Here is a 26,847-nt window from a genome sequence, read left to right as displayed (position 1 = left end):
ATTTTTAGTCTTCAACTCGCCTCAACTCACAGTTTCCATAGCAACGGGCTGGGAGGAATTGAAGACTGAAAAAGACATACAGGACATTTGGTGTCCCTCTCTCTCCCACTTTTCCGCTCTCACGCTGTCATGAAGGAGATGATGTGTGGGCTAAAACGTCGCTGTAAGGTCGGTGAGCTGCAGCAAGCTCAGACAGGAGGCTCTGCTGCCTCCAGACGACAGGCTGTAATTTTTCTGTTGATTTCTAACTTCACACACAAAAAAGCACGACAGAGTCTCGGTAAAGAAAGTTTAAACTTTAAAGTAATGCATTGTACTTGAATGGCTTCAGAAATCGATAAGAATTCCTCATTTCTCTCCCAGTAATTCTTCATAGTACATGATATCTTTATGACATGAACTGAGAGCAACCCTCTCGTAAAGCTTACACAGCGTTTTGTGTTTCCTCTTCACAGCATAGAAAAAGATCATAAAGATAGCATTGAGAAACATTTTTATCAGGTCACTGTGGGAGAAGTTCTGCTATTTTTACCATGATGAAGAGCGATTCAGAAACAAAAACTCTGGTGTAAATGCTTTGTCTTATACAAAGCTTTTTACACAATATAGAAACATGATGAGTATAAAATACAAGTACATTTCATGACACATTAAAAAAAATCCTTATGCATTAGTGGTTTGAGTTTCCTGTCTAGCTTACTTTACTTTCTGATTTGATGCGTTCTTGATTTATTCATGAGACAAATGATTCACAGTCTGTACCTGGTGTTTTATTTTAAAATTGACCAGATGCTCGATACATTCCCATGTCTGGCTTCCTGTTTGGAGTTGACCTGTGTGCTGTGAAAACTTGGCATATGTAAAGCAGAGCAGAGTAGCGTGGCGCTTCTGACAGGACTGAAGCACATGCTGTGGAATTGAAAGATTGCCCAGGGAGGCCACGATCTTCTGTTAAGAGTGAGTGGAATGCTACGCAGATGAGCTATACTGAAATTGTTGGTAAGTTTGCTTGGACAAAGAGTGCAATCAGTTCTGAAAAGATTGTGTAAACTGCATTTTAAGATATTTTGCATATGCATAAACTGGCAAGTGAAGATTAAACAGCATGACTCAGCTGCCTGAAACCAACGTTATCAGTGCAGCTGTTCGGCTCAAGTCATTACAAAAAAAGCTTAAGGTGCTGATTATGGTCACCTGATCCCGGTTAGAAGTCAGGACAATTTTGAATTTGCAGCATCATTCAGTGCTAGTTGGGATGACACACATTGTCCGGGTGAACGTAACTGTTATTAACTGCTAAATAACCCCTTGCTGTTTTTTTTTTTTTTAATGAAGATTGGTGTTGCTGCAGTGTTTTACCTTATTTATTGCAAAGCTTGCATGACTCATGTCCAGCTCCTGACTTTATGGTGCTTGAAGAAACCTGAAATAAACCAGTAACTTTTAGTCTTGCTGGCAGTAGACAGATACTACTATAGCCTATTAAAATGAATTGTTAATTGGACAAAAGTTGACTGATAGATGCCAATGTTTACACTTGTTTTTTTGCTAATGAAAACAGGGGAAAAGACTTGGTTTTACTTCGACATGATAGCTGTGTTCTATTATTTATCCAGTAGAGGGCGCTCTGACTCCTTTCATGTCACACGCTCATATTTACCTCCTTACAGCAGAGATTTGCGCTCAGGGCACCTTGGCTGAGCATTACATTTGTTTAAGGGAACGGTTTGCCTCAATGGTAAGTTCACAACTAGTGTATAAAATGAGCAGCTGCATCCAAGCCATACATCACATAGTGCAATGCAAAGCATCAGATGCAGTGGTGTAAAGCATGCCGCCACTGGACTCTAGAGCAGTGGAGATGCATTCTCTGGAGTGACGAATTGCGCTTCTCCATCTGGCAATCTGATGGACGAGTCTCGGTTTGGCGGCTGCCAGGAAAAAGGTACTTGTCTGACTGCATTTTGCCAAGTGTAAAGTTTGGTGGAGGGGGACTACGGTGTGGGGTTGTTTTTCAGGAGCTGGGCTTGGCACCTTAGCTCCAGTGAAAGGAACTCTGAATGCTTCAGCATACCAAGAGATTTTGGACAATTCAACGCTCCCAACTTTGTGGGAACAGTTTGGGGATGGCCCCTTCTTGTTCCAACATGACTGTGCACCAGTGCACAAAGCAAGTCCATAAAGACATGGATGAGAGAGTTTGGTGTGGATGAACTTGACTGGCCTGCACAGAGTCCTAACCTCAACCTGATAGAACACCTTTAGGATGAATTAGAGCGGAGACTGAGAGCCAGGCCTTCTCGTCCAACATCAGTGCGTGACCTCACAAAGAATGGTCAAAAATTCCCATAAACACACTCCTAAATCTTGTGGAAAGCCTTCCCAGAAGAGTTGAAGCTGTTATAGCTGCAAAGGGTGGGCCGACGTCATATTAAACCCCATGGATTAAGAATGGGATGTCACTTAAGTTCATATGCAAGTCAAGGCAGGTGAGCAAATGCTTTTTACAATATAGTATATATTTATATACTTCACCTCTGCTCAAGTTTATGTTACCAACAGTTAAACCAAAAAAGACCATTCTCCTCTAATGATTGCTCATTTTAGTGTTTGAGGAGGTCCGAAGGGCCCAAAATTATCAACAAAAAGAAAAACCAGAGCAAAGAAAATCTTATACATGTTTAATCACCCAGTGAACTCGTAAGTTTATCTCAGACAATCTCAGGAAGTAGGAATAAGGATCTGCACTTTATGACCACATTGCCCAGCAGTTAGTCCTTGCTAAGTAATATATATATAAGAACATAGATAAATGCTAAAAAAGATGTGATATCTAACCAGTGAAATGTTACAGACATGTTTTGAAATGATTACTTTTAGGACTGAACAGTTGTAGCTGCTCCTGCAGAAAACTATATTCTGTGTTTGAAGCTCTTAAAAAAGTGATTTAAATGCAATCAATCATTGTGATGAAAGGCACTGGGACATAAGGGCCCAGTTAAAAGAAAGCTGAATTATCCATTAAACAATACCTGCCCTCTGAGCACAGCCTTTTGGGGCCAAACTGCATCAGTACTCCGACTGGTTAGGCAATGTGTCTCATTAAACTTGATTTAAATTCACCAAAGACCTGTGCTGGAAATAGCCTAATCCAATTTTCAGAAAAGAGAATCTCACATCCATTTTAAGCATGCTTCTGGACTGTGAGCTATGTCTTATTGAGCCTCCTGAATAAAAAAGACTGCAGCTGAATCAGTCAACAAAAACATGTTGTTTTCCATGTGTCTGTGAACTAAATTAAATAACACAGAGGAGCCAGAGTTGCATGATAAATCTGACACTACTTTTAAGGTCTGCTGTGATTAATTATTGGAAGCCAAAGGCTTTGTGTCCCCTTGTTTATAATCCATAATTTAGCGTGTATGTAAAGCTAGTTTATAATCAGATGTGGTCTCCACATGTGGCCACTAGAGCTGTAACACGCAGAATGACTGATGAAACATTTCTGATGTTGGAGTTCACTTCCCACTCCTGACTGCCTGTTGGCTTTCATCCTGTCTCCTGTCTCTCCCTGGCCCTCCAGCCAAAAGCTCGAGCAGGGCCAGCACTGCCTGTTTGGGAGCTGAGGGCCCGAAAAGTTTGCTCTTTCAACTCGTGACGGATGGACAGCAGGAGTTTGAAGGAGGTTTTCTTGCGCTGTTCTTTGCTTGACTAAACTAAAAGCCCTCCTCAGACACCACACATCACACAGAAATAACTGATATTATGTTTCATACAATCAGTGACATTGATAAAGTCTTTTGTGTTACTTTAGAAACACAGTAAAAAAAATGTTTCTTTCCCCTCAAGGCCTCTGAAACCAGAGCAAATTGTTACACATTAGCCATCGATGAGAGGACTGTACTGAACTATCCACACTGTACGATTTTCTCTACACCAAATAAACCCTGATGGTTGGAATTATAGTTGTTGGTTACAGTTGAGATCATCAGTTTATGAGGACCAATATTGGACAATTTATGGTAGGAATCAATTTTCATTTGTAATTTGGAGTTTTAAGGTGCTTTCTTGTTAACAGAGAACTGGTTAGTTATTTGCGTGAACGATTTGTTGGTATTTTCACTGGATGATCTTAATTGGATGTTGTAAACTGCTGAGTTATGGTAGCAACTTATGTGCTAATATGCTAACTAAGAGCTAACAGTGCTAATGTAAAGTTAAGTGCTGTTGTTTATGTGTTAAACATAGGCGTATGTGTCACTGACACAAAGAGAAAATAAAGTCTTTTCTGAAGTCATTTCCCAGGTCAGGTCATGTGTAACATGAGTCATACACGCTGTAATAACAGATTAACAATTACTCAGGTTTACTGTCAGCTTTATCTCAGTCTTGGGTCAGATTCAGAAATCAAATGCATTCCCAGTCCTGTATAAACGTGGAAATGAAGCTTTATTACAGTGTGTCTGTTTTGTATGTTTTGTTGCTGTTAAATGCAGGTTACTGGTAGTGTTGTGGTGCTCAAGAATGGTCTGGGAGAACCACATTTTGATTTTCCAAGAACCACATGTTCAATGTCTTGGTCTTTTCTCGGACTCAAGAGCAGTTTTACTCGGTCTTGTCTCAGTCTCGGGCTGGCACAGATTTTCCATCAAGACCTGTCGAGACCAGCACTGACCTTCAACTCATGTGTAATCCCCCTGTATATGTGTGTGACCGAGTGACACACATTTACGGCCTCAACTACAAATACTTCTCAACAACAGTTGAGAGGGTTTTTAGGAGAAGGGACATTATAATGAGACCCCACTGTGCACATTAACTCATTGAGTGCCAGCCCTTTTATAAAATGGAAAATTGCTTGTGCCAGCGTTTTTGGCCATTTTGAGTCATCTTTCAAGACCCAGAGAATATTTTGTACTATGACTCTGAAAACACCAAATAGCTAAAATGAAAGAAGAAACTCTCTATTTCATCCTGGAAAAAAACATTTGTTTGCACCTTGTTCCGTTCTTGATTTATCTGAAGTTGAATAGAGGCTAGTTTCACCAAAAAGACCCCTTTTTCTAGAAAGCTGAGAAAAATGCATTTTTGTGAAAGAGAGTCTGTCAAGCAAAACAGTCATTTGAATATAATAATTTTGCCTTTAATGACATAAAAGACATCTGAAAATTGTATTACAAATGTTATGTTATTATAAAATAAATAACAATGCTTCCAGTCACTGTCATTCACACTCTGGAAGTGGGCGGCCTCCACGTGACCCCCCATACGCCCACGTCCTCTCCTGCGTGTCCCCTGGCACTACCTGTACATTATAGAAGTATTATAATAGTTATATAATATGTTTTATATATATAATCTATAATATACAATTTTTTTTGTTCTTACCTCTTTTTCTGCCAACAGACGGTGTTGTAAAACTGCATGTGGCTTGCTCTTCTCTCAAGTCTGCTTCTGAAATCACAGGAGTGCATGAGTGATGGTTTCATTTGATAAATTTGGCTGAATAATCAGTGGGTTCCTAACGTTAACTTACCTCCATTGCTCTGGGACAGAGAACAAGATCCGCTAAGCTCACTCAGCAGCCATTCCTCAGAGTCTGGGTTGGAAAAGTCCATCTCTGAAGTGTGGCATCCAGGTTGCGAGAGGCTGCCTTTTTTCTCTGACGCACGGGGGACACCTCGCGGCATTCTTTAGCCTCTTGGCTGGCTGAGGCAGATGAATGAAAGCGCTGATCCCTGGATTTGCTAATTTGATAAGTTCAGCATCGGTTTCAGTGAGTAAGCGATTTCTCAGGCAAAAGTTTAAAGTTTCTTCCAGCGTCTATTTCAGAACTTTTAGCTTAGATTACCTCCGTAACGATCGCTCTGCTCTTTGACCCCAGGGTCTCCACCAATGATCTCTGTGGCTTTGATCTACCGTCTCTTCCGTGTTCCAACTACGTATCCCAGGAGCCCCAAAATTACTCACAGGGAGCGTGAGAGCGCCCCCTTGTGCCAGCTACCAAAAAAACACATTTACATATATATATATATATATATGTCAATGGCACTCAATGAGTTAAATGCAACCAAGTTCTTCTTTAAATCCTCTTCTCCATTAACCTTGCATAGCAGATGGATACGTCCGTTTCCTTGTTTTTCACTGGCAAATCCATCTTGTGAAGCTTCCATCTGAAACGTTTGGGCTCCGTTAGAAAGTGACAGGACCAATCAGTGTCGAGGGCGGAGTCGTGAGGTAAGCAAGCAGCAACAAGAGACTGGTACAGTCATGGAGGAAGAGATTAGCATGGATACTGCTACAGCGCCAGTTTTATGAGAACTGACAACATTTCTTTGTTAAAAGAAGAACAAAGAACAGCAGTGAGTTGTTTTCTTTTCAAAAACGACTAAAGTCAAGTACTTACATGTCTATAATTGCCATGTTTCGCGTTATTCTTCAGAAGCTGCGCACGCGCAGCTCGATAGCGGCTACGTCACGTGTTTTGTTGCTCTGATTGGCCCGTAGAGATGTGATGTGACAGACAGAACATTCACCCAGTCACCCGCCGAGTTTTTTTCAAATCCTCTGCCTTTTCCAGATGGATGTGTGAAACGAATCCATCTGGCGTGTCAGGTTACTTCCCCTTGAAATGAAATGGAACTTTTGAGGACATGTTTTGTGGTCTTTAGCAACCACACCTCTGTTTGTTTACCCATAGTGGTGAGCTTGGGTTTTTGAGTATTTTCGTACTGAATTTTGTTCAGGCTGGGCTTATGATGTCATTTTCAGTTGAACTGTTCCTGATTAAATAATGTTATAATTTAACTTAAAACAGCTGCCTTAGCTCACTGACTTTTCTGCCTCCTTAGAAATCTTTTCGAGTGCCTTATGTGTCAGACACCTGCAAAAACTCAGACATCAGTCAATCTTATTTCTAGTCAGAAATACCTCTGAACACTTACTTAAGGCCTCATTCACCTGACAAATCTAGATAAACATCTCATTTTCAGATATTTAAAATAATCCCAGATTTGTCAGTAGCTTTTGAATACACACAAGGATTTATGTTTTTACAATTAGTTAGTTGAACAAATTTGTTAAGATTTGAGATTCTTGCATGTTGTGTTTGGAAAGAGTTGCAGACACCTTGTTTTTAAAACTAAAATTAAAGAGAGAATGCACATTAGCTGTAAAACCTTGTCATGGTTTTTAAAATGGATTTTTATGGTCTTGTTCTTGTCTTGGTCTTGGTTTTGACTCTGCCTCGACCCCCAAAAGTCCTGGTCTTGTCTTGGTCTTGGTGCAGTCTTGGTCTTGGATGTGTCTCGAGTACAACACTAGTTACTGGTCACATGGCTATTTAAAGTATATGTGCCGTAGTTGTTCTAAATGGCTGAAATTCTCGAGGACTGTCGGCCATTTTGGCCTGAGACAACAGCAGAAACTGGTACAAAGGCTTTTATGGGAAGAGGAATAGCAGTGGAAATGATGTGAAATGTGAATAACATATGCCCTGGGGCTTGTGTTACATAGCCTAATTATGTCAGTTTTTCTTTACAGGAAAATTAAATTTATAAAAACAAAGTCAAATGATAACAGTCCCAGGCCACCATAACAACCTCAGAATAGGAGCTCCCAATTAAAGATAATTACTCCCGAAGTGATTCATCATATTGTCTACAGTGGACAGGAGCCAAGGTCAATTGAGACCTTCTTCCACTTTAATTATACACACTCCAGATGATTAGTGCCTTCAGGACACTGCAAATATAGCCCCCAGTTTGAAAAGCAAGTAGACACAAGCACCGGGAGTTTGTTAGAATCACATGAAAGGCTTGAGTCAGGCGATTAGAGAGAAATTAATAGATTTACCCGCCCTGTCCTTGGATGCACCTAAACACAAATGTCAACAAGATGAAGGAAAGGTGGACTCAGGTTGCCTCTCCTTATTGAATTGTTGTCATTAGACTCTGATTAAAGGATCCCATGCTTCTTTCTGTACACACTTCCCACAGTTACAGACAGAAACCCATGTTATTCAAAGGTATTATCCTCTCAGTGAGATTCTGAAAAGTGTTTTTCCCTCATATTTGTCTTAATTCTATGTGCATTAAAATGTGAAAACCACTTTCTCATTTATCACCGGCACAGAAGTACATAATTTAGATTACTGAGTGTCAAGAAGCCATCCAAACTGCATCGGCTAGGAATACAAAACAATGCCGCATTATCATAATATCAAACCTCTGTGAAAACAACTGAGACGCCTCGCCTCAGAAGGCGAGACGACCTTCGACGCTTCGTGATGGGGAGAAATAAAACAGAAGTGACCTCGGACTCTCACCTGTTTATTCATGAAGACGTAGATGACCGGGTTGATGACTGTGCTCGTCTTGGCCAGCACCGAGGGGATGATGCTGGCCTCGGGCGTGACCAGGCCCGGCGGCCCGAAGGTGGCGAGTAGGGCCATGACGCCGTACGGCAGCCAGCACAACAAGTAGCATATGACCATAATCACCACCATGAATAAGACGCGCTGCTCACGCTTCCTGCTCATCGACGCGTTGATCCCGCTCACCTGAGGAGAAAAAAAGAAATAGAAGAGGAGAAATAAGACTTCAATGAAAGAGCAATCTTCTGTTACTGTGTTCAGACATAAAGGTTTTTGACTTCTGCTCCCACAGGGCGTACCAGTTTTCTCCAAAGGGAGACGACTGTTAGAAGAAGAGTCTCGAAAGTCAGATGCAAGAGCGACAAAATAGAGTGCAGGTCAGACAGGGTGAGGAGAGATTGAATGAGGGGAGGTCTGACGGGGTGAAGTGAGAGATTGAGGGTTGTACAGGGAGAGCAGACACAAGAGGAGGCTTAGAAACTCATCTCAACATCTACAGAAGGGCTCGAATCAGAAGGAGAGTCAGGTCTCGGTCTGGAAGGAGAGATTACAAAGAGCACTTTTTTATCACTCAGCATTGGATTTAGTAGAAACATCGACCTCGAATACTAGCAAACTTAATTTAAAACATACACAAACTCATGCCTTATTTCTAAGGAAAACACGTGGTGTTGGTCTCTCACTGGGCTTTCCACAGACAGATGGAGTGGCCAGCCTTGGAGAAAGAGTGTCCAACTAGGGACGTTTTAAAGCTTACCCTGCTTGTTCATTAAAGAGACTGAGACACAAGTAATAAGAAGGTGTGTGGGGGTTCTATCCCAGGGAATTCTTAGCATCCAAATGTTAATAATTCTCTTCGATATGGAGAATATTTAAACAAGAACTCAACTGTGTAGAAGAAAAACCATATAAACTTAGCACAAAGATTATAGAAAGTTAGGAAATGGTACTGGAGCTCACTCCAAATGATGCAGAAACTTGTTTTTGTGGACCTGCAGCTTGAAGTTACCCTATCCAGATCAGTCAAACATTGCATGCCTATTGTTGGAGCAGACACCTACTGACCACTGTAGCAGGGCCCGGGCTCACAGGTGCTGACCATCAGATGCCAATCAGGCACTGATGGTCAGCACCTGGGGGTACCAGACGCTTAAAATGAGTCAGTACTAATGGCAGAATAAGCTGTTTGGCATTGACAGAGAAGATTTGGCAAGCTTTTCTTGGGTGCAACCTGCATACTCAGCTCTGCTGCTCAACAAATGTGGCACCTTTAAAAAGGGTAATAAACAGGCTTTCCAACTGTAGAACACTTATTGCAAAGCAGCATTGTTACAACAAAGTCACAGTCTACCAAACACAGACTTCCTTACTTTTTGTGCTAAGTTTAGCTAACTAGTAAGCCGAAGAGACAAAGAAATGTCGTCAAGTTCTGGTAAAACTGACACTATAGCAGCATCCACACTAATCTCTTCTGCCATCATTGCACAGGCCTCTTGTTGCTGCTTACTTATGTCTCGACTCCACCGCGACTGAAAGTAACGCCTCTTACTCCTGATTGGTTCTGTCACTTTCTTACAGGGCCCAGTGTGTTCAGATAGGATCTTTGCAAGATGGAGTCACCAGTGAGAAACACGGAAATGGACAAATCCATCTGCTTTGCAAGATTATATTAAATGAGTACTTTAATAAAATGTGTAACCATGCTTCTCTTACACTTGTTTTCAGTCGTTCTCTAACGCACTAAGCAAATCAGTCAAACCATTATGTACAATGGGGCCTCTGAAATAGATCAAAATATGTCCTGTATTACTACAAAAAAGTGGTAAAAATCCTGCAGTAAAATATGGTTTAATTTGAATACTTAGTTAAAGGGGACATATTTTACCCTTTTAAGCACAAGTTTATATTGGTCTCAGAGGTCCCCAAAACATGCCTGTGACATCTGTAGTAAAAAAACACTCCAGTATAGGATTTTTGTATGCCTTAAAACTCCTCTGTTTCAGTCCTGCTCACAACGAGCTGTTTCTGTGTCTGCGACTTTAAATGTTACTGAACTGTCTGGCTCCGCCCCTCTCAGGAAATGGATGTGGCTTAATGGATGTGGCTCTCCTAATCTTCCTCTCACCTGGCAGCTGACAGAAAGATCAGGAGAGGAGGGTGAAGGTTTCTTCCAACTGAACCTGGGGGCGGGGCTAACTCTACACATGACATCATGAGGGGAAAATCTGAGAACGGCTTTTTTTCAGCACACATTTTTGAGGGGATTGTGGACAAATATTTTTTTTAGAAAAGCCTGAAAAGTGATTTTTGCATAATATGTCCCCTTTAATAGTTAAAGAATTAAGAAGATTGAAAAATACAGTACAATACAATAATAACTTTATATATCCCCAAAGAAAAATTCATTTGTCTGGACTTTCATCTGTTCATGGTAGAATTATATAGTCTGATTGCTGAGGGTATTAAAGATCTTCTATATCTTTCCGCCCTGCAGCGAAGAGAGAGGAGCCGTCCACCATTGTTGTTTTTTGGTGATTTAAATAAGTGAAACATTTTATTTTCTAGTTTATATATTTATGTGGTCATTGAAAAGGAGTCATTAAAGCTACTATGTTTAAAAAATTTTATATCTCTAGAATGAACATGGACTGGGCCATAAACCCAAGCAAGGTTATAATAATTAACCAAAACTAACTAAATGACTAAAACTAAAATGTAAAAATTATTTTAGTTAACTGAAACAACATAAAAACTAAGCTTTACAAATAAAACGAAAATTAACTAAAAGTGTATTACATGCTTATAAAACTAACTAAAATGAAATAGAATTAGGGATAAAATCTCTTTAGTTTTCATCTTTTAAACTAGCATACTGACTGACATGAAAACCCAAGTCTGGAGAGAGTAAAACTGCCTGATTTAATTCAAGACAACTTTACGTAATGGTAATGTTCGGCTTTGAGTTGTATACAGACGCTACAATCTAATTATTAAAGTAAAAAATGAAAAGACCTTTTGGGTCTTGTTCCAGACACGTATCCCACATTGCTGTCAAAACTAAATCTAACACTAAAACTTATAAAAACTATATTAAAAAAAAAAAATCAAAAAAAAAAAAAAAAAAAATTGCAAAATAAAAACTAAATGAAACTTAAAAAAGCAGTTAAAACTAATTAAAACTAAACTGAAAATTGAAACAAAAAGTAAAATTGAAATAAAAATTAAAACTAATGAAAAAATCCCAAACTATCAACCTTGAACTCAAGCAGCATTGATAACATGATTAGGTTGTATTTGGAGGAAAAACCACATATAATCAGTAAAATTGCTACCCAGGCCGTCTAGTGTCACAGCTGGTAGGCTTCAGGTTCCACTTAAAATGTGCAACTTTCGTGAAATAATTTTTCCTGTGAAATAATAAGAAATATTCCTGGGCTAAACTGTCAGCTTGTTCCAAATGTGTGTAACAGTGTGACAGCTCATGTTACTCGAGTGTTACTATAACTGATAGTAATAATGGTGAAACTGTCAAAATAATCCCAGTAATACAAATGTTATTGAAATTTGGCACTCTTATTATTATATATAAACAATACATAAGTGGTGTTTATGGGCCTACACATGCATTTATTGTGATTTGACAGCTACACAAATCATCACATGTGCACAGGCTAACACAACACCTTAGCTTCGATGCATAACTCTAACAACTGCAGCAGTCTCCGTTCCTGTCTCTACGTGACGGCCACTCGTCGGCACCTGCCACTCAACTTCATCACCATGGGGACACTCACTGACATGGAGGCACTTTATAAACAGCAGCGGCAGCATTTCCTTTTCTGTTTGTGTTCCAGAGGTGAAGTGAGGTGGAGACGCTCTAAGACGGTAGATACACATTGTTGCACACTTAGGAGTCAATCACTCAGAGTGAGAAGAAAAAACAAAAAAAAAAAAAACAAGACGGAGACAGAGAAAAACACCAAAGTGTCCAGTGATCTGTCATTATCAGAGCTAATCATGTAGAAAATATATTCATCGCTCCATCACGTCCCTGCTGCCTCCTTAATGAAACCTCCATATCTGCATATAAAGATACATACATGTCTGCTATAGACATGTTTATGTATGCTGGGAGAGCCTATAGAATACTGTAGGACTATGCTTAAGTGCTCTTCTCCTGCATTTTTCACTTCACATTATACCATCCATGCTGTATTTCAGTACACTCCTATTCTGCCACTCACACTGCAGCATTTGCATTAATATATACACATTAATATGGAAGTCAGCTTCCGAAGAAGTGTACGCATTACCGCCACAATAAAACACAGAGCAAATAAACTGATTTTCTATTGTGGAGACTAATCAACCTCTGCTGGTGATTGACAGACTCTTTACATTTAGCTCATTTACCCCCAAGAGGCTCCCACAATCCTGCTAATGGGAGTTTAGGGTGTGTTCACACAAAACCTGTTTAGACAATTTTATTCCAACTCTGGAGTGTTTACTCTCTCGCTTTAGTTTCTGTCTTTTTCAGGCTTACTTGTCTCTAACAATAGATCCTTGATTTCAAACCAAGGAACATGAATCAGGTCTCTTAAAGCAGATTTTATCAACTGGGAATGGAATGTTTCAATTTTTTTTTTTAATCGAAATACCAAAAAATCTTTTCAACAAAGCTTTCCTTGATTTGAAACTACAATAGATAAAGAAAATCAAAAGTTAAAAACGGATTAATATGAGTATACACTAATCGACCACTTCATTAGGTATACCCTAGGCCAGTGCTTCTCAACTGCTGGGGCCCAGAAGTGGGTCGCAAAGCTCTTTGTAAAACATGTGTCAAAAAATCTATGTACAGATGTTTGATATATAGTAAAGTCATATGTATGATAAGAAAATTCCTTGAGTGAAGAACAAGTTTTCAAGCTGTCTCTGCAATTGGACAAAAACATAATGTATGTATGTGTGCTTGTCCATCTGCAATGATGGGCTTTTTACACGTTTGTTTCATCTTGGCTGTCTGTAAAATTGTGTGTTGTTCCATTTAGGGTCCAAACTGCAACATTATTCATTTGATATGTTGGAGTGGTTGGAAATGTACAAAAATGTGGGTCGCGATTTCTCTTCAGGAGGGTTCTGATCCCCAGCTAGTTAAGAACCACTGTCCTAGGTCACCCATAAGTGAGCATAAAGGGGAGAGCTATTGGGGCCCAGTCAAATATTTGCCCATGGAAGTCAGCAAAATCATGGTCCATTGAAAAGTTAAGCTGTGAAAACCATATCGATGGCCTCAGGCCAAAACCTAGTAACCTCCACTAACAATGACATTTTCAGTGGCTTTCAACAAATTATAGCAATAAAAAGTGTCAAAAAAATTCTGACTATGACCTTTCAATGTTAAATTATTTGAAAAATACAGCGCTAAAACATCATGAAAATGACTATTTTTGAGGAAAGTTTGCATGATGTTGAGCTCAGGACTCATTTCCCACGATGCAACACCATAACAGGATTTCAATCGTGCATGTCAGACAATATTTGCAAATTATGAATTAGACTAAAGTGAACAATCTGTTCTTGATGCTTTTTTCCTAGTGCTTCCGTTCAAGAAAGATAAAGTAATTTTTTTATAATAACCCCTTCCTGATTCTTATTTTTTTTTTATAAAGGAAAAAAGATATCCAAACCTGCCCTTTGTAAAAAAAAAAATAAAAGATTGCCCCCTAAACCTTACATCTGTGGAGGAATTTGGCCCCACTCTTCTTTGCAGAATTGTTTTAATTCATCCACACTGGAGGATTTTCAAGCATGAATGGCCTGTTTAAGGCCTTTCTACATCATCTCAGTCAGATTTACCCTCTTCAAAACCTTCGCTTGCTGAGCCATTCAGAGGTGGACTTGCTGTTTTTTTTTTTTTTTTTATCATTGTCCTGCTGCATAACCCAAATGTGCTTGAACTTCAGGTCATAAAATATTGGCTGGATATTCTCCTTCAGGATTTTCTGCTAGAGAGCAGAACTCTTAGTTCCATCAGTTATGGGAAGTCGTCCAGGTCCTGACGCAGCAAGTTAGCCTCAGACTAGCACACTAACACCACCATGTTTGACCGTTGGTATAATGTTCTTCAGAGTATTTTCCCAGAAGTCTTTGGGATCATCAAGAAATTTTTCGGCAAATGTGAGATGAGCCTTTGCGTTCTTTATAGTCAACAGTGGTTTTGACTTTAGAACTCTCCAATGGATGCCATTTTTGCCCCGAATCTTTCTTATTGTTGAATCATTGACCCTAACTGAGTCAAGTGAGGCCTGAAGGTCTTTAGATGTTGTTCTGGGTTCTTTTGTGACCTCCTGGATGAGTCGTCGATGTGCTCTTGGAGTCTTTTATAGACCGGCCATACCTGGGAAGACTCACCACTGTTCCCAGTTTTCTCCTTTTGTGGATAATGGCTCTCACTGTGGTTCACTGTTTCCCCAAAGCCTTGAAAATGGCTATGTAACCTTTTCCAGACTGATAGATGTCATGACTTTGTTTCTCATCTGTTCTTATTTCTTTAGATGGCTGAATGATGTGTTGCTTTTTGAAATCTTTTATCCTACTTCACCTTGTCAGTCAGGTTCTATTTAAGTGATTTCAGCAGGTTTGGCAGTAATCAGGCCTGGGTGTGGTTAGTGAAATTGTACTCTGCTTTCCAAAAAAAAAAAGTTAATGACTGTTAATTCATGATTCAACTAAAGAGGCCTTTTACTTTTTCACACAGGGCTGGGAAGGTTTTGATGACCTTTTTGCCTTAACAAATAAAACCAGCATTTAAAAGCTGTATTTGTATTAACTGGGATTATCTTTGTTTCATATAAGGATTTGTTTGTTGATCTGAAATATTTACGTGTGACATGTGCAAAACATAAAACATCAGCAAGGGGCAAATACTTTATCACAGCACTTTACACAGTTTTGTCACACTGCTCTCTTCAATGCTTCAGCATGCAGAGAACTCTGAGTCTTGACAGGTCTGCTGCTGTCGCCACTGCTATGGTTTGAAAAAGGCTGTTTTGGGGAGGGGTTCAGCAAGCGGTCAATTGCAGCAAAAAGCATAGCCAGGTCTGTCAAAGTGAAGCCACTGGGACTAAGTAAATTTGTTTTGACTTCCTCTGATATCAAATCTAGCCTGGTAGAACAACAGTGGAAAAAAGCTCCATTAAACAAAATCATGAGGAGAGGATTTGTCCAGGATATGTCCACAAGGTGCAGGACTATTGCCAGAAGTGATTGAAAGGCTGACTGTGTATACACACTGTAGCTCTTGTGGCATAGTAGATGTCTAGGAGAACACATATTTAGAAATTTTAGCTTCTTTCAAAGCAGAATAGGACTTTTTAAAAAGATGTTATTGAGCTTAAACAGACTCTTAAAGTTAGCTCAGAAAAGTTTTCCCTCCTGACTCAGTTGCCACCCAGCAGACATCCTCACATTGCCAGCTCTGCAGAATAAACATCTAATGGCTTCAGTCTCTGCTTTGATTAAACAAATTAAGTGGCAGAGATCACAGACAAATTGAGAACATGGAGAGTAAGAGCAGAATGATTGCAATCAGAGGCAGGGTGGCCGGTGAAAGAAGCCGGCTTTTTAATTGACCGCCCGTACAGAGGAGCGGTTTCATATGCTAAACAGCAGTCCCTTGAGCACCATGATTAATATTTATGTGTCGGCAGAGTGAAGGCACAAGTCTGTCGCCGGCTTTTGTCACATTGTTGAAGTCTACAGGCTCGGTAATGAGCATCAAAACAACAGTATGGTTTTTATCATGGACGACATGATGGAGGCAGTGAACTAATGACAGCAGCTGTTTGCTTTTCCTCACAGCTTCATAAGAGTTGGAAATAGAGTTGTAGATTATGGCAAGGGTCCAGTGCAGCTCTGATGCTCACATAGACAGGACAGATACCAGGGAGAGAGTTTGTTATGATGGGAAGTCTTTGTCAAGAGAATATCTTCACAGTCATCACTGACTAAATTAAATATCCGATGTCTAATGTCCCTCTGCGACAGAAGGAGCATTGTCTCCTCTTCAGTCCTGGTGGGCTGACAGTTTTCAGACAGATCATCCAGCCGGTCTGATGCAATGTTCAAATTTACTTTTAAATCAATCTGAAAGGAAATACGAATAAGTTTGAGGTATCTGTACATGAAAGGGGCTTTTCATTTCCATCAGGCTTGTTTATTCCTCTTACTCGAGGAAAGCAACTAGACAGCTGATGTACAGTAGCATTTCTGTCTCTCTAGGCAGTTCTTTTTCATAATTATAATCAGATTAGAAGCGTGAGCGTCGCAGTGTGACAGCAGAACATTCAGCCAGAATTTACAGTGCTGAAGCTGAATCAGCTATATCCAATTGAATAATCCTCATTTTATCAGACTTTTTACTATCACAATTCAAATTGTGTGTCAACAAAAGGCCTATGTAGGCCAGCTTCAAATGTACCAAACATTAGATGTACAGTGCCAATAAAAAGTATTCACTGCTTGGATGTTTGACCTTTTTACCACTGTATAAATCAGTCATGGTCAATATAATTTAATATAACTCTTTCATGACAAAGTGAAAACAGATTTCTACAAAGAAATGTCAATTAAATAAAACTATAAGATACGTGACTGCATAAATATACACTCCCTTTAAAGAGACTGATTCATTCATCAGAGGTCCAGTCAGCCAGAGTCTGTAACCTCACAATTAGTGAATTAGGGATCACCTGAGTGTAATGAGTGTGTTTCAAGAGATTGTAGAAGAAGACACCTGTGTCTGGAAATTCTAGTCACTAGTTAATCAGTTTTCCTGGCTACCATTAAACCATGAAGACAGAAGAACACTTCAAGCAACTCAGAGAAAAGCTTATTGAAAAGAATAAGGGATGGATACAAGTGTCAAAGAGAAAACCACGGTTAAAGAAAACTCATGTTAAATCTCCCCTGGAGTATCTGAGAGATTCAGTGGTCTAATGAAAGAAAGGTCTCTGGTCTGTTGAGACCAAAATGGTGCTTTTTGGCCATCAGACAAGATGCTATGTTTGGCGCAAGGCAGGGGCATAGCTAGGGATTTTGGGCCCCCGGAAAGAATATTACACAGGGCCCCCTTAACCGGCTAGCCACGCAACAAATGTTGCATCATTTTTACAAACCATAAATCTCCCATTTACGAGCAGTATTATTTCTATGGTTAAATAAAATCTACTTGCATTATTTTGCAGTGCTGGACTACACCATTTTTAAGGTAGGAGCAGGGGCCCCCTAGTATTGTATTTTACACTATTTGATACAAATTTCAGTCTGTTGACCAATTTATTTAGTAGCTTTTGATTCAGTTATGACACTAATTACTAAGAAAAAAATAAATAAAAACACACCTGTCATTGCAGGCTTCTCAAGGGCCCCTCCCTACTGTGGGCCCGATTAATCCCCCCTGTGCTACGCCCATGGCACAAAGGTAATAATAGTTTTGGATTTTTCATTCTTTATTTTTATTGAGTTTTGCCTTTTGTATTAGATTTCAGTTTAGTTTGACCAGTTTTCTGCCTGCTTCATAGTTTAGTTTTATTTTGAAAAAAATATTTTGTTTTAGTTCAGTTTGTATTAGTTTTAGTGTTAGGTTGAGTTTTTTTTTAAGTGATATTGGACACCTGTCAGGGGCCAGACCCAAAAGGGCTGTTCCCTTTACTTTTTTTTTATTCAATTTTAATATTTGTACAACAAACACATACAGCCCAAGACCTAAAATTAACCACTGAGTGAAGTCTTCTGCAATCAAATCAGGCCACTTCATTCTCTCTGGGCCTGGGTGTTCATGTCAGACAGTCTGCTGCTGTCGAAGACTAAAACTGAGGAGATTTTGTCTCTGATTTCATTTCATTTTAGTTAGCTTTGTCAGCACAGAAATAAGTTTTTTTTTTATTTACTTTCAGTTAACTAAAATGATTTTTTCCTTGTAGTTTGAAGTTATTTAGTAAGTTTTAGTTAACTACTGTATGATAACCTTGGTTTGGCAGACACCAAGCACTGCGTATCATCACAAAAACCACTTGAAGCATGGTGGTGGCAGCATCAGGCTGTTGGGAGGCTTCTCAGCAGCCAGTCCTGGAGGGCTTGAAAAGGTAGAGAGTAAAATCAATTTTGCAAAATGGAAAATCCTAGGGGGCTTTTTCAGTCTGTAAGAGAACTATGGCTCGGGAGATTCATTAATTTATGCAAAACAACCTGAAGCTTACAGAGAAGGTCACAGGTTATGGACGCAGGTCATGGGCCCTCCAGCAGGATAATGACCCAAAACACACAGCTGAAAACAGCCAAGAATGGCTAAGAAAAAAAACAGTGGACTATTCTGAAGTGGCCTTCGATGAGCCCTGATATAAATCCTTAACACTGGGGGAAGGAGCTGAAACATGCAGTCTGGAGAAGACACCCTTTAAACCTGAGACAGCTGGAGCAGTTAGCTCACGAGGAGTGGGTCAAAACACCTGAGGACAGGTGCAGAAGTCTCATTAAGAGTGACAGAAACCACTTGATTGCAGTGTTTGCCTCAAAAGGTTGTGCAGTAAAATATCAAGGTAAGGGTACCATCATTTTAGTCCAAGTTGGTTTCTTTAGTTTGTTTTTTAAAATGATTCTGTTGAGCCACAATTCAAAAGCGATGTCTGATTTTAGTTAGTTAATTTTCAGTAAATTTTTATTTATCATTACTTTTGTCAGTTTTAAGTTATTTCAGTGACCATTGAGGGTTTTTACCAACACTTTTGTCCACGTGTAGAGCAGTTTGACTCAGTGCATCTGTGTTGCTGCCCCAAGTGTTTTCTGCTGCATACTGGAGATGCTCTGTTATTTCAGTTGACACTAAAGATGGCATGAAAACCCTGCTTTCAGTATGTCGTCTCTCTGAGGGCAAAGACAGTCAGTCCGCGGTCCTTTGCTGTCACTTTGACATCTTCTGTGTAAATTTCCTGACTGTAGGCAAAGCCATCTATTCTAATCACAGCGTGTCACATGTAAGAGGATGAATAATGGTGTGTGAAGCAGCGGAGACGGATAAACCGGATAGTGTGGCTTGTCACTTGAGAAATTTGACAGTAACACTTTTCTGTAGGCATTTAGCTGTTCATACTTCATGTTCAGGTGAGGATGGGTACAATAAAATCACTTCCTGAACAAGCTTTTTAAAGTTAAGCACTGAAGTGAGCTCTCACTGAGGTACATGCTGTGCTTTCTGAAGCGTTTTTAAAAATGAGAGGCTGTTTAGCTCCACCACATTTAGATAGAAAGTTATTTCACACTAAAGAGGCGCAGAGAAAGCGAGCCAAAAGAAGTGATGACCAGGTCAGAATCAGCTGCTATATTCAAGCCCTTATTCCCACACCGTTATTATTAGCTTTGCTCAAGCAGGGAACAGTCAAAAGGCATGCATGAATCGGTGGATGAGTTTGGGTATAGAGGAATATTTCAGCAGCCTGACTGGGTTAGTGCTGCAGTGGTCAGAGTCAGGCATGATTAAAGTTTGAGCAGAGAGCCGGAGAGCCCAGTCCTGGCTGAGGAAAGATCAGATTTATGGATTTTTCTTGGGAGTGCAAGCCTCTATGCTGGGGTTGTGTCTGTATTGTTGACTCTGTATGACAGGTCCTTGTCTAGAGTGAAGTCAGAGCTCCTGCAGGCTTCAGGCAGGTGTCCTCTTAATGTTGTCAGCAATGATGGAAAAGTCTAGTGGAGGGGGAAAAGTGCAGCAGAGTCAAAGCATCCATACAAGTTTCCAGGATTCTTTTTTAAGGAGTTACACACAAAAGAGAAATGGAAGAGAAGAAAATGGGAATTTAAATTATTTAAATGCTCTACTGGAAATATAAAACAATGCAGTGTTTGTTAAAAATGGCAAAAATTCATCTTAGTTTTCAAAGTATTTTTAATCTACAAAGTTCAAGAAAAGGGAAATATAAAAGTGAACAGCTCTGGTTTGCCAGACGAGCTGAATCAATAACAGAAAGTGTTGACTCACAGTTTGGATTGCTTGCCTACACTTGTTTCCTCTCCTCTGTAGAGTCAGCCATAAAACTGGTTTATGAGAACAGGGCACGAGGATTGTCTGGGTCTCCTGGAAATGCATCGTTATAGTTTTCTCTAAAGTTGACTGTAAATGAATTTCACTGGTTGTAATCACAGATGACATCACATTCTCCTTTATATGTCTTTTAAGTTTAGTTTTCACTCTTTGATTTCTTACTCTTCTATTGCAGTCTCAATGACCTCCAATTCCTTCAGAGCATGTGTGAAAGACCTTCAACTCTCCTGAAGGCACATGACTTTTAAAACATGGCTTACATATTGGCTTACAATTAAGCTGGTGTGATTTTCAGTGTATTCTCTTGAACAATAAGAACATTCCTGATGCCTCTCTGTGAAGGTCTGCATGGCATGGTGCGAACCTGTAAACCACTGATCATCAACTGGTGGCCCGAGGGCCATAGCAGGCCCCCCAAAAGCTTCCTGTCAGGCCCCCAGAAGATCATTAAATTCAGAAAAGGAGGAAAAGCAGATGCTGTGGGTTTAAGAGTATCCTTTGGCTTTAAATTTCTGCAGCTGTTCAAATCCACCCAAAAAACAAATATTATCAAAATAGTCTTAGAATGATTTAACATTTGATCTGTTTTTACAGAAATTTACTTGTCAAGCATTATTAGTAAATATTTTAAAAAATGTGTTAAGACTGGCATGAATGTTGCAAAAATGGCCAGATAAAGTGATGAAAAGGGGTTAGAGAGAGGCAAAAATAGGTAATGAGTGTCAAAATGGGTTGTGGAGTGGCACAAAGGGACAAAAACTTGCAGGAAAAGTGCTGAATAGAGGTTAAAATGTGACAAAAACTGGTAAAAAAAGAAAAAAGGGGGCAGAAAGTATCAAAAATGGGTTAAATGTGGTGAAAATTGTGAAAAAAGTAATAAAAAGTGGCAAAAATGGATAAAGGAGTGGCACAAGAGGGATAACACAGTCGGGAAGAGTGGTTTAAAAGGGGTTTAAATATGGCAAAAAAATTTGGTTAGAGGCAAAAGGGGCAAAAGTATCAAAAATGGGTTAAAGGTGGCAAAATGGTGCAAAAATATAACCTGACATGTTTCACACATGTTTCACACATCCATCTGGGAAAGCTTCAATAGGAAACGTTTGAGAAAAGGCAGAAGCTTTGAAAAAAACTCAGAGTATGATTGGGTGAACGTTCTGTCTGTCACATCTCTACGGGCCAATCAGAGCAACAAAACACTTGACGTAGCTGCTATCAAGCTACTACGCAGCTACTGAGGAATAACGCGAAACATGGAGACTATAGACATGTAAGTACTCGACTTTTGTCGTTTTTGAAAAGAAAACAACTCACTGCTGTTCTTTGTTCTTCTTTTAACAAAGAAATGTGGCCAAGTTCTGATAAACTGGTGCTTTAGCAGCATGCACGCTAATCTTTTCCTCCATAACTGCACCAGCTCTTGCTGCTACTTGTTTACGTCATGACTCTGCTGGGCCTGAAAGTACTGCCCCTCGTCGCTGATTGGTCCTGTCACTTTCTAACCGGGCCCAAAGGATTCAGATGGGAGCTTTGCAAGATGGATTCGCCAGTGAAAAACAAGGAAACAGGTAGCAAAAACAGCCAATGGCAAAGTAGTGAAAGGGCAGGAAAATGGATTAAAGAGTGATAAAATAGCAAAAAGAGGCAAAAATGGGTTAAGAGTGGCATAAAATGTTACAGAAATAGCAGAATTAAGTAGTGAAATAGTGAAAAGTGTCAAACATTAGCTCATATTGGTGCTAAATCACAACTGGGGAGGGACCATTCTCTGGGATTTTCAGCCAACTCTGTGCGTGTGACTGTCTCATTGTGGTCTACCGCAAAAATGATAACAGGGATAGATCTCACTGGTAATGCCTAAAAATTTCCTGTTTTGAAAGAAAATACAAATACTAATAAAATAATATGTTAATCGACCGATATATTGATTTAATTTTTCTTTATTTAAAAGTCTGGCCCCAAGACTAAATCTGTCCCTTGTGCAAATGTACTTGATGACCCCTGCTCTAGACAATCTCATGTGGGGCCCAGACAGGTGGATGTATTAGACACCAGAGTCAGAAGGCTGAGGTTGTGAAAGCATCAAGGCCAATATTACAATCAAGCTTCAAAATGTCTTTGTCCCTACACCACATCTGGTACTCAGAGTGAAACCTTTATCACTTCAGCACTTGATCTGGCTCTTCTCTGTCTCTTGACTTTAACCTTGACTGATTTCTGAAGCTTCACTTATTTAATCATTCTCATTGAGACTGACACTGTGACTCCTGTTCAGAGTGGGAAGCTGAAATGTATACACACATGCACTTTCCCTTCAATTGAACTACTTCAAAGTTTCAGGGCACGATCCTACATTTTTTCACTGTACTGTGCTTTTTGTTCGGCTCAAATGCTAAAATTTCAGGTTTGACATCAGATAGTCCATATTTAGAGGCAGGTGGTGCTGCAGAAAAAAGGTTTACTTCAAAGTGTGCATAAAATTGTATAGCGGTGGCATTTAATACAGCCAATGGAGTTAGACATTGGTTTTACTGTGGTTCAGCTGTTTTGAGACTTAAGTAGCACTGTTGAGATCAGCTGCTTTCATATCAGTGTAATCAAATAATCTCATCAGCCTAGTAATGACAAACAGAGCTGCAAAATGCCGTGTGAGACTGTGTAGACTTTAATAGACCAAATCCAGTAACTCTTCCTCACAGCTATGAAGGGTCAACTACAGTTGCAATCAAAATGATTTAACCCACATCGCAAATCAGGTTTATTGATTTAATTTACAGACTTTTCAACCCCTGAACAGAATCCCTCACAACAGCTCAAATATAAATGGTCCTAAAAGTTAAGAGATCGTTGCCCTTCACAAACCAGGAACAGGATACCAAAAAGATAGCAAAGGCACTGATTGTTCCTAGAGACACCGTTTGCAAATTCAAGTTACCAGAACAGTGGTTACTATACCTGGACAGGTCTGAAAAAGGAAGCTATCAATGGCTGCAACCAGATATCTCACAAGGCAGGTTGTGAAAAATCCTCAAGTGACTGCAAAAGACCTCCAAAAAAACTTGGTGGCAACTGGGACTGAGGTTTCAGTGAGTACAGGAAGACGAGTACTGAACGTAGACTGTTTCCATGCCAGAAATCCAAGACGTACACACTACTGACCCAAAAGCACAAGAAAAGTCAGCTCAGATGTGCTAAAAATCATATAATTAGCCACAGAGATTTGGGATTCTGTTATGTGGAGCAATGAAATGGATCAGCGGTATGTCTGGACGAAGAAGAATGAAGCATTGCACTGAAAGGAAACACTGTGCCCACAGTGAAGCATGGCGGTGGCTCGGGGATGCGCTGGGGCTGCTTTGCATCCTCTGGCACTGGAGACCTGCAGTGTGTAGAAGCAAATTCAACACTTTGAGGTTTTTTTAGAGTAGTTTGAATATTTGAGTGCTTACAAACAGAATACTTGAGCACTTAAACTCAGTATGAGTGACTTTCATTTTAATTTGATCAATTAGAGGGAACATCTATACATTAATTCACATACTGTAATGAAGTTTTTACTTTGTCCTGACACTTAGTGGATGACTGGTCTTTCCCTTACCGCAGTATACCAAAATCTCTCTAGGGCTAAGCAGACAGCAACTCTGATCACTGTGCATTTGAGGATCAGATAAATAGTATAGTTAATGTTTGTTTTAGTGCTAACTGGGATCCTAATAGAAAAATAAGCATGATAAAAACTCAATGAGCTAACAATCCCTGTTGAAAACAGAAACCTGCCAACTTTTTGCAAAACTTACTGAAATCCACTGACCAGAGATGTCTTGGACTGCAAGTCAGTGCCATAAACCACAAAGACCAAAACAAAATAGAAATGGTCCAAATTCTGGATGCCAAATCCCACCAACAACAGAGCATCGACAAAGCAAAGCGTTTTAGCTCTTTAACCTGTAAAGTTGGCCGTTTTAAGATGAGACATAAAGAGGACGGACTCATTTTCGGTGCCAGCCTCAAGTGGACATCCGTGGAACAGCAGATTTTTTTTTTTTTTTGCTCTTCCCCACTTCTTATTTCTCCACATTGAAGGTTGCATCCTGAGCCAAAGCTGATTTGTTTTGGTGTTTTGAAGGATTATCAGGGCACAGCTTAAACCTGTGTTTGATGCAAGGCCAGCCAGCATGATTGAGACCCCCAGTGTGGAGGATAAGTCACCTCCAGCATGCTCCAAACACACACATTAAAAAAAGATCTGCAGGTGGATGGAGGAGGCAGAAAGATGGCCATATGGATAGTCATCAGGTAAGACAGAAATAAACAAATTCAAGACTCTGACTGTGCTTCTATTTCAGACGCTGTCCTGACTTGAACTTGACTGACTAGAGTCACATCATACAGCAACTAATGTAGGAAGACAGTTCGTTGAGAGGGCAGAGAGCGTTTCACATCAGTAACATCCTTCCATGCCTGAGCACACATGTATGCAGTCTGATGATGGCGGCATGAACGTAGCTGGTTTGCAAATCTGCCAAGAAAAGAAAGGAGAAGAAGCAACCAAAGCAACCACTGCCATCATAACTATGGCTATTTCAGAGTGGGTGCATGTTTATTACGTGATGGCAGCGGCATGTTGACTGTCCTTACATTTACTACCCTGTTTTTGTTCATTAGTTTTAACTTGATAAATCTTGCTGCAAATTAGGATAAGAAATTTAAATAATAATAATAATAACAATAATAATAAACTTCTAGTAGAACCCAGGATAGGTTCTCTACAAAAATGCCAAATTGGACTTTTACTTTAAAAAGCATAAACCGAAAGTGTACTGATACTGCGTTAATCTCGTCTATGGCATAGGCTTACATAGTTTGAGATCATGAGGTGATGGCCAGACATTCTCTACCATGTTTGACTGCCAAATGTAAGATTTTTGCCTAGTCTCTTTCTTATTGTTGAGTCATGAACACGGACTTTAACTGAGTCAAATGAGGCCTGCAGGTCTTTAGGTGTTGTTCTGGGTTTTTTTGTGACCTCCTTGATAAGTCATTGGTGCGCTCTTGGGGTAATTTTGGTAGGCTAGTCAATCCTGGGAAGGTCACCACTGTAACAAGTTTTCTCTATTTGTGGATAATAGCTCTCAGCAGGGTTTCTGGGAGTCCCAAAACCTCAGAAATGGCTTTGTTACCCTTTCAAGTCTGGTAGATATCAGTCTGACCTGTTCCTGAATTTCTTTAGATCCAAAATGATGTGTTACTTTTTGAGATCTTTTGGCCTTTTTAATTTGTCACACCGGTTCTTGTAAGCTTGGGCTTTTTCTCCAGATGAAATCATCATTTAAAAACTGTATCTTGTATTTACTCAGCTATGTTTGTCCAATGTTTGAATGTGTTTGATGACATGAAACATTTAAATGTGACAGATATGCAAGAACCCTAAGACATCAGGAAGGGGGCAAATGCTTGTCACATGCACTGTACATGTCTCCTAAAACAAGGTAAAAATGGATCTGTTTATCCTTTCTAAGTCCATTTTGGCCTAGCGACATGTGCAACTCCGTAAAAAAGACAAGCCTTCTATTCTCCAGATCTTCACTAATATGCAAGCCTATAAGAAAAGTAAGTAAGAATTTGCTGTTGTGCAGCCGCTGCTGAAACAGCTGCAAGGTTAGGTTTTGTGTGGACAACCGAGTCCATCTTACAGAGTACTAAAGATGTTTTTTTTTATTTTTTATTTTTTTTTTGAGACACCAACAATGACCCTCCTCTGATTCCAACATCTATCATGCAGCTCATAGGATGAAATAAACCCATGCGGCACAGATATGACCTTTTAAAAGAGTTGGGAGATATCTAGAATTCCCTTTACAATGCTACTGCAAATAAACCGGGCTTCAAGGTCTGGGTCTTGGGATACTTTGACATGGGTCCCTCATTTGAAACCACCTGAAAAAAAACATCTACAAATGCTGAAAGTAGATGACTTAAATAATATCTCCTTGCCAATCCACAGTACTCTCTATTTGTCTATGTGTGTCTGGCTTTTCAGTTTTCAGCTTCACAAATTTAAAGGCTATAACATGATCAGATAATTGGACATTAAACAAAATAAAAATCTCTCCACAATACCACAACATTACACACTGGCAAAAGATCTATGGATGTTTGTCATACTGAAAAAAATTCACTGTAACTCTCAGTCAAAGCCACAAAAAGCTCTGTTCTAGGTTTTACTGCTAAAAAAGAAAGTTTTCTTTCCTTGCTGCTTAAAACCAAGCTCTGGCTTATGGTTGATTTATTTGTTTCTCTATAAATAAAACAGTCTAGACCTGCTCCACATATAAAGTGCCATGTTTTTGTTTCTTTTGTTTCTGATGTGGAACCATTT

General features: G+C 39.7%; 1 protein-coding gene across 1 annotated transcript in view; it reads right to left on the bottom strand.

The window, feature by feature from the left end:
• The window catches only part of LOC121520570 (vertebrate ancient opsin-like), a 115,994-nt gene that overhangs the window by 17,821 nt on the left and 71,326 nt on the right, over nucleotides 1-26,847 (bottom strand). The window contains exon 3 of the mRNA XM_041804084.1: nucleotides 8,327-8,560. Within this exon, the coding sequence (XP_041660018.1) occupies nucleotides 8,327-8,560 (234 nt within the window). The remainder of the gene's footprint in view (nucleotides 1-8,326; nucleotides 8,561-26,847) is intronic.

Source organism: Cheilinus undulatus, linkage group 13 (genome assembly GCF_018320785.1).
Source record: "Cheilinus undulatus linkage group 13, ASM1832078v1, whole genome shotgun sequence".
Taxonomy (NCBI): domain Eukaryota; kingdom Metazoa; phylum Chordata; class Actinopteri; order Labriformes; family Labridae; genus Cheilinus; species Cheilinus undulatus.
The sequence above is the reverse complement of the archived record's forward strand: the minus strand, read 5'-3'. Positions and strand labels throughout refer to the sequence as shown.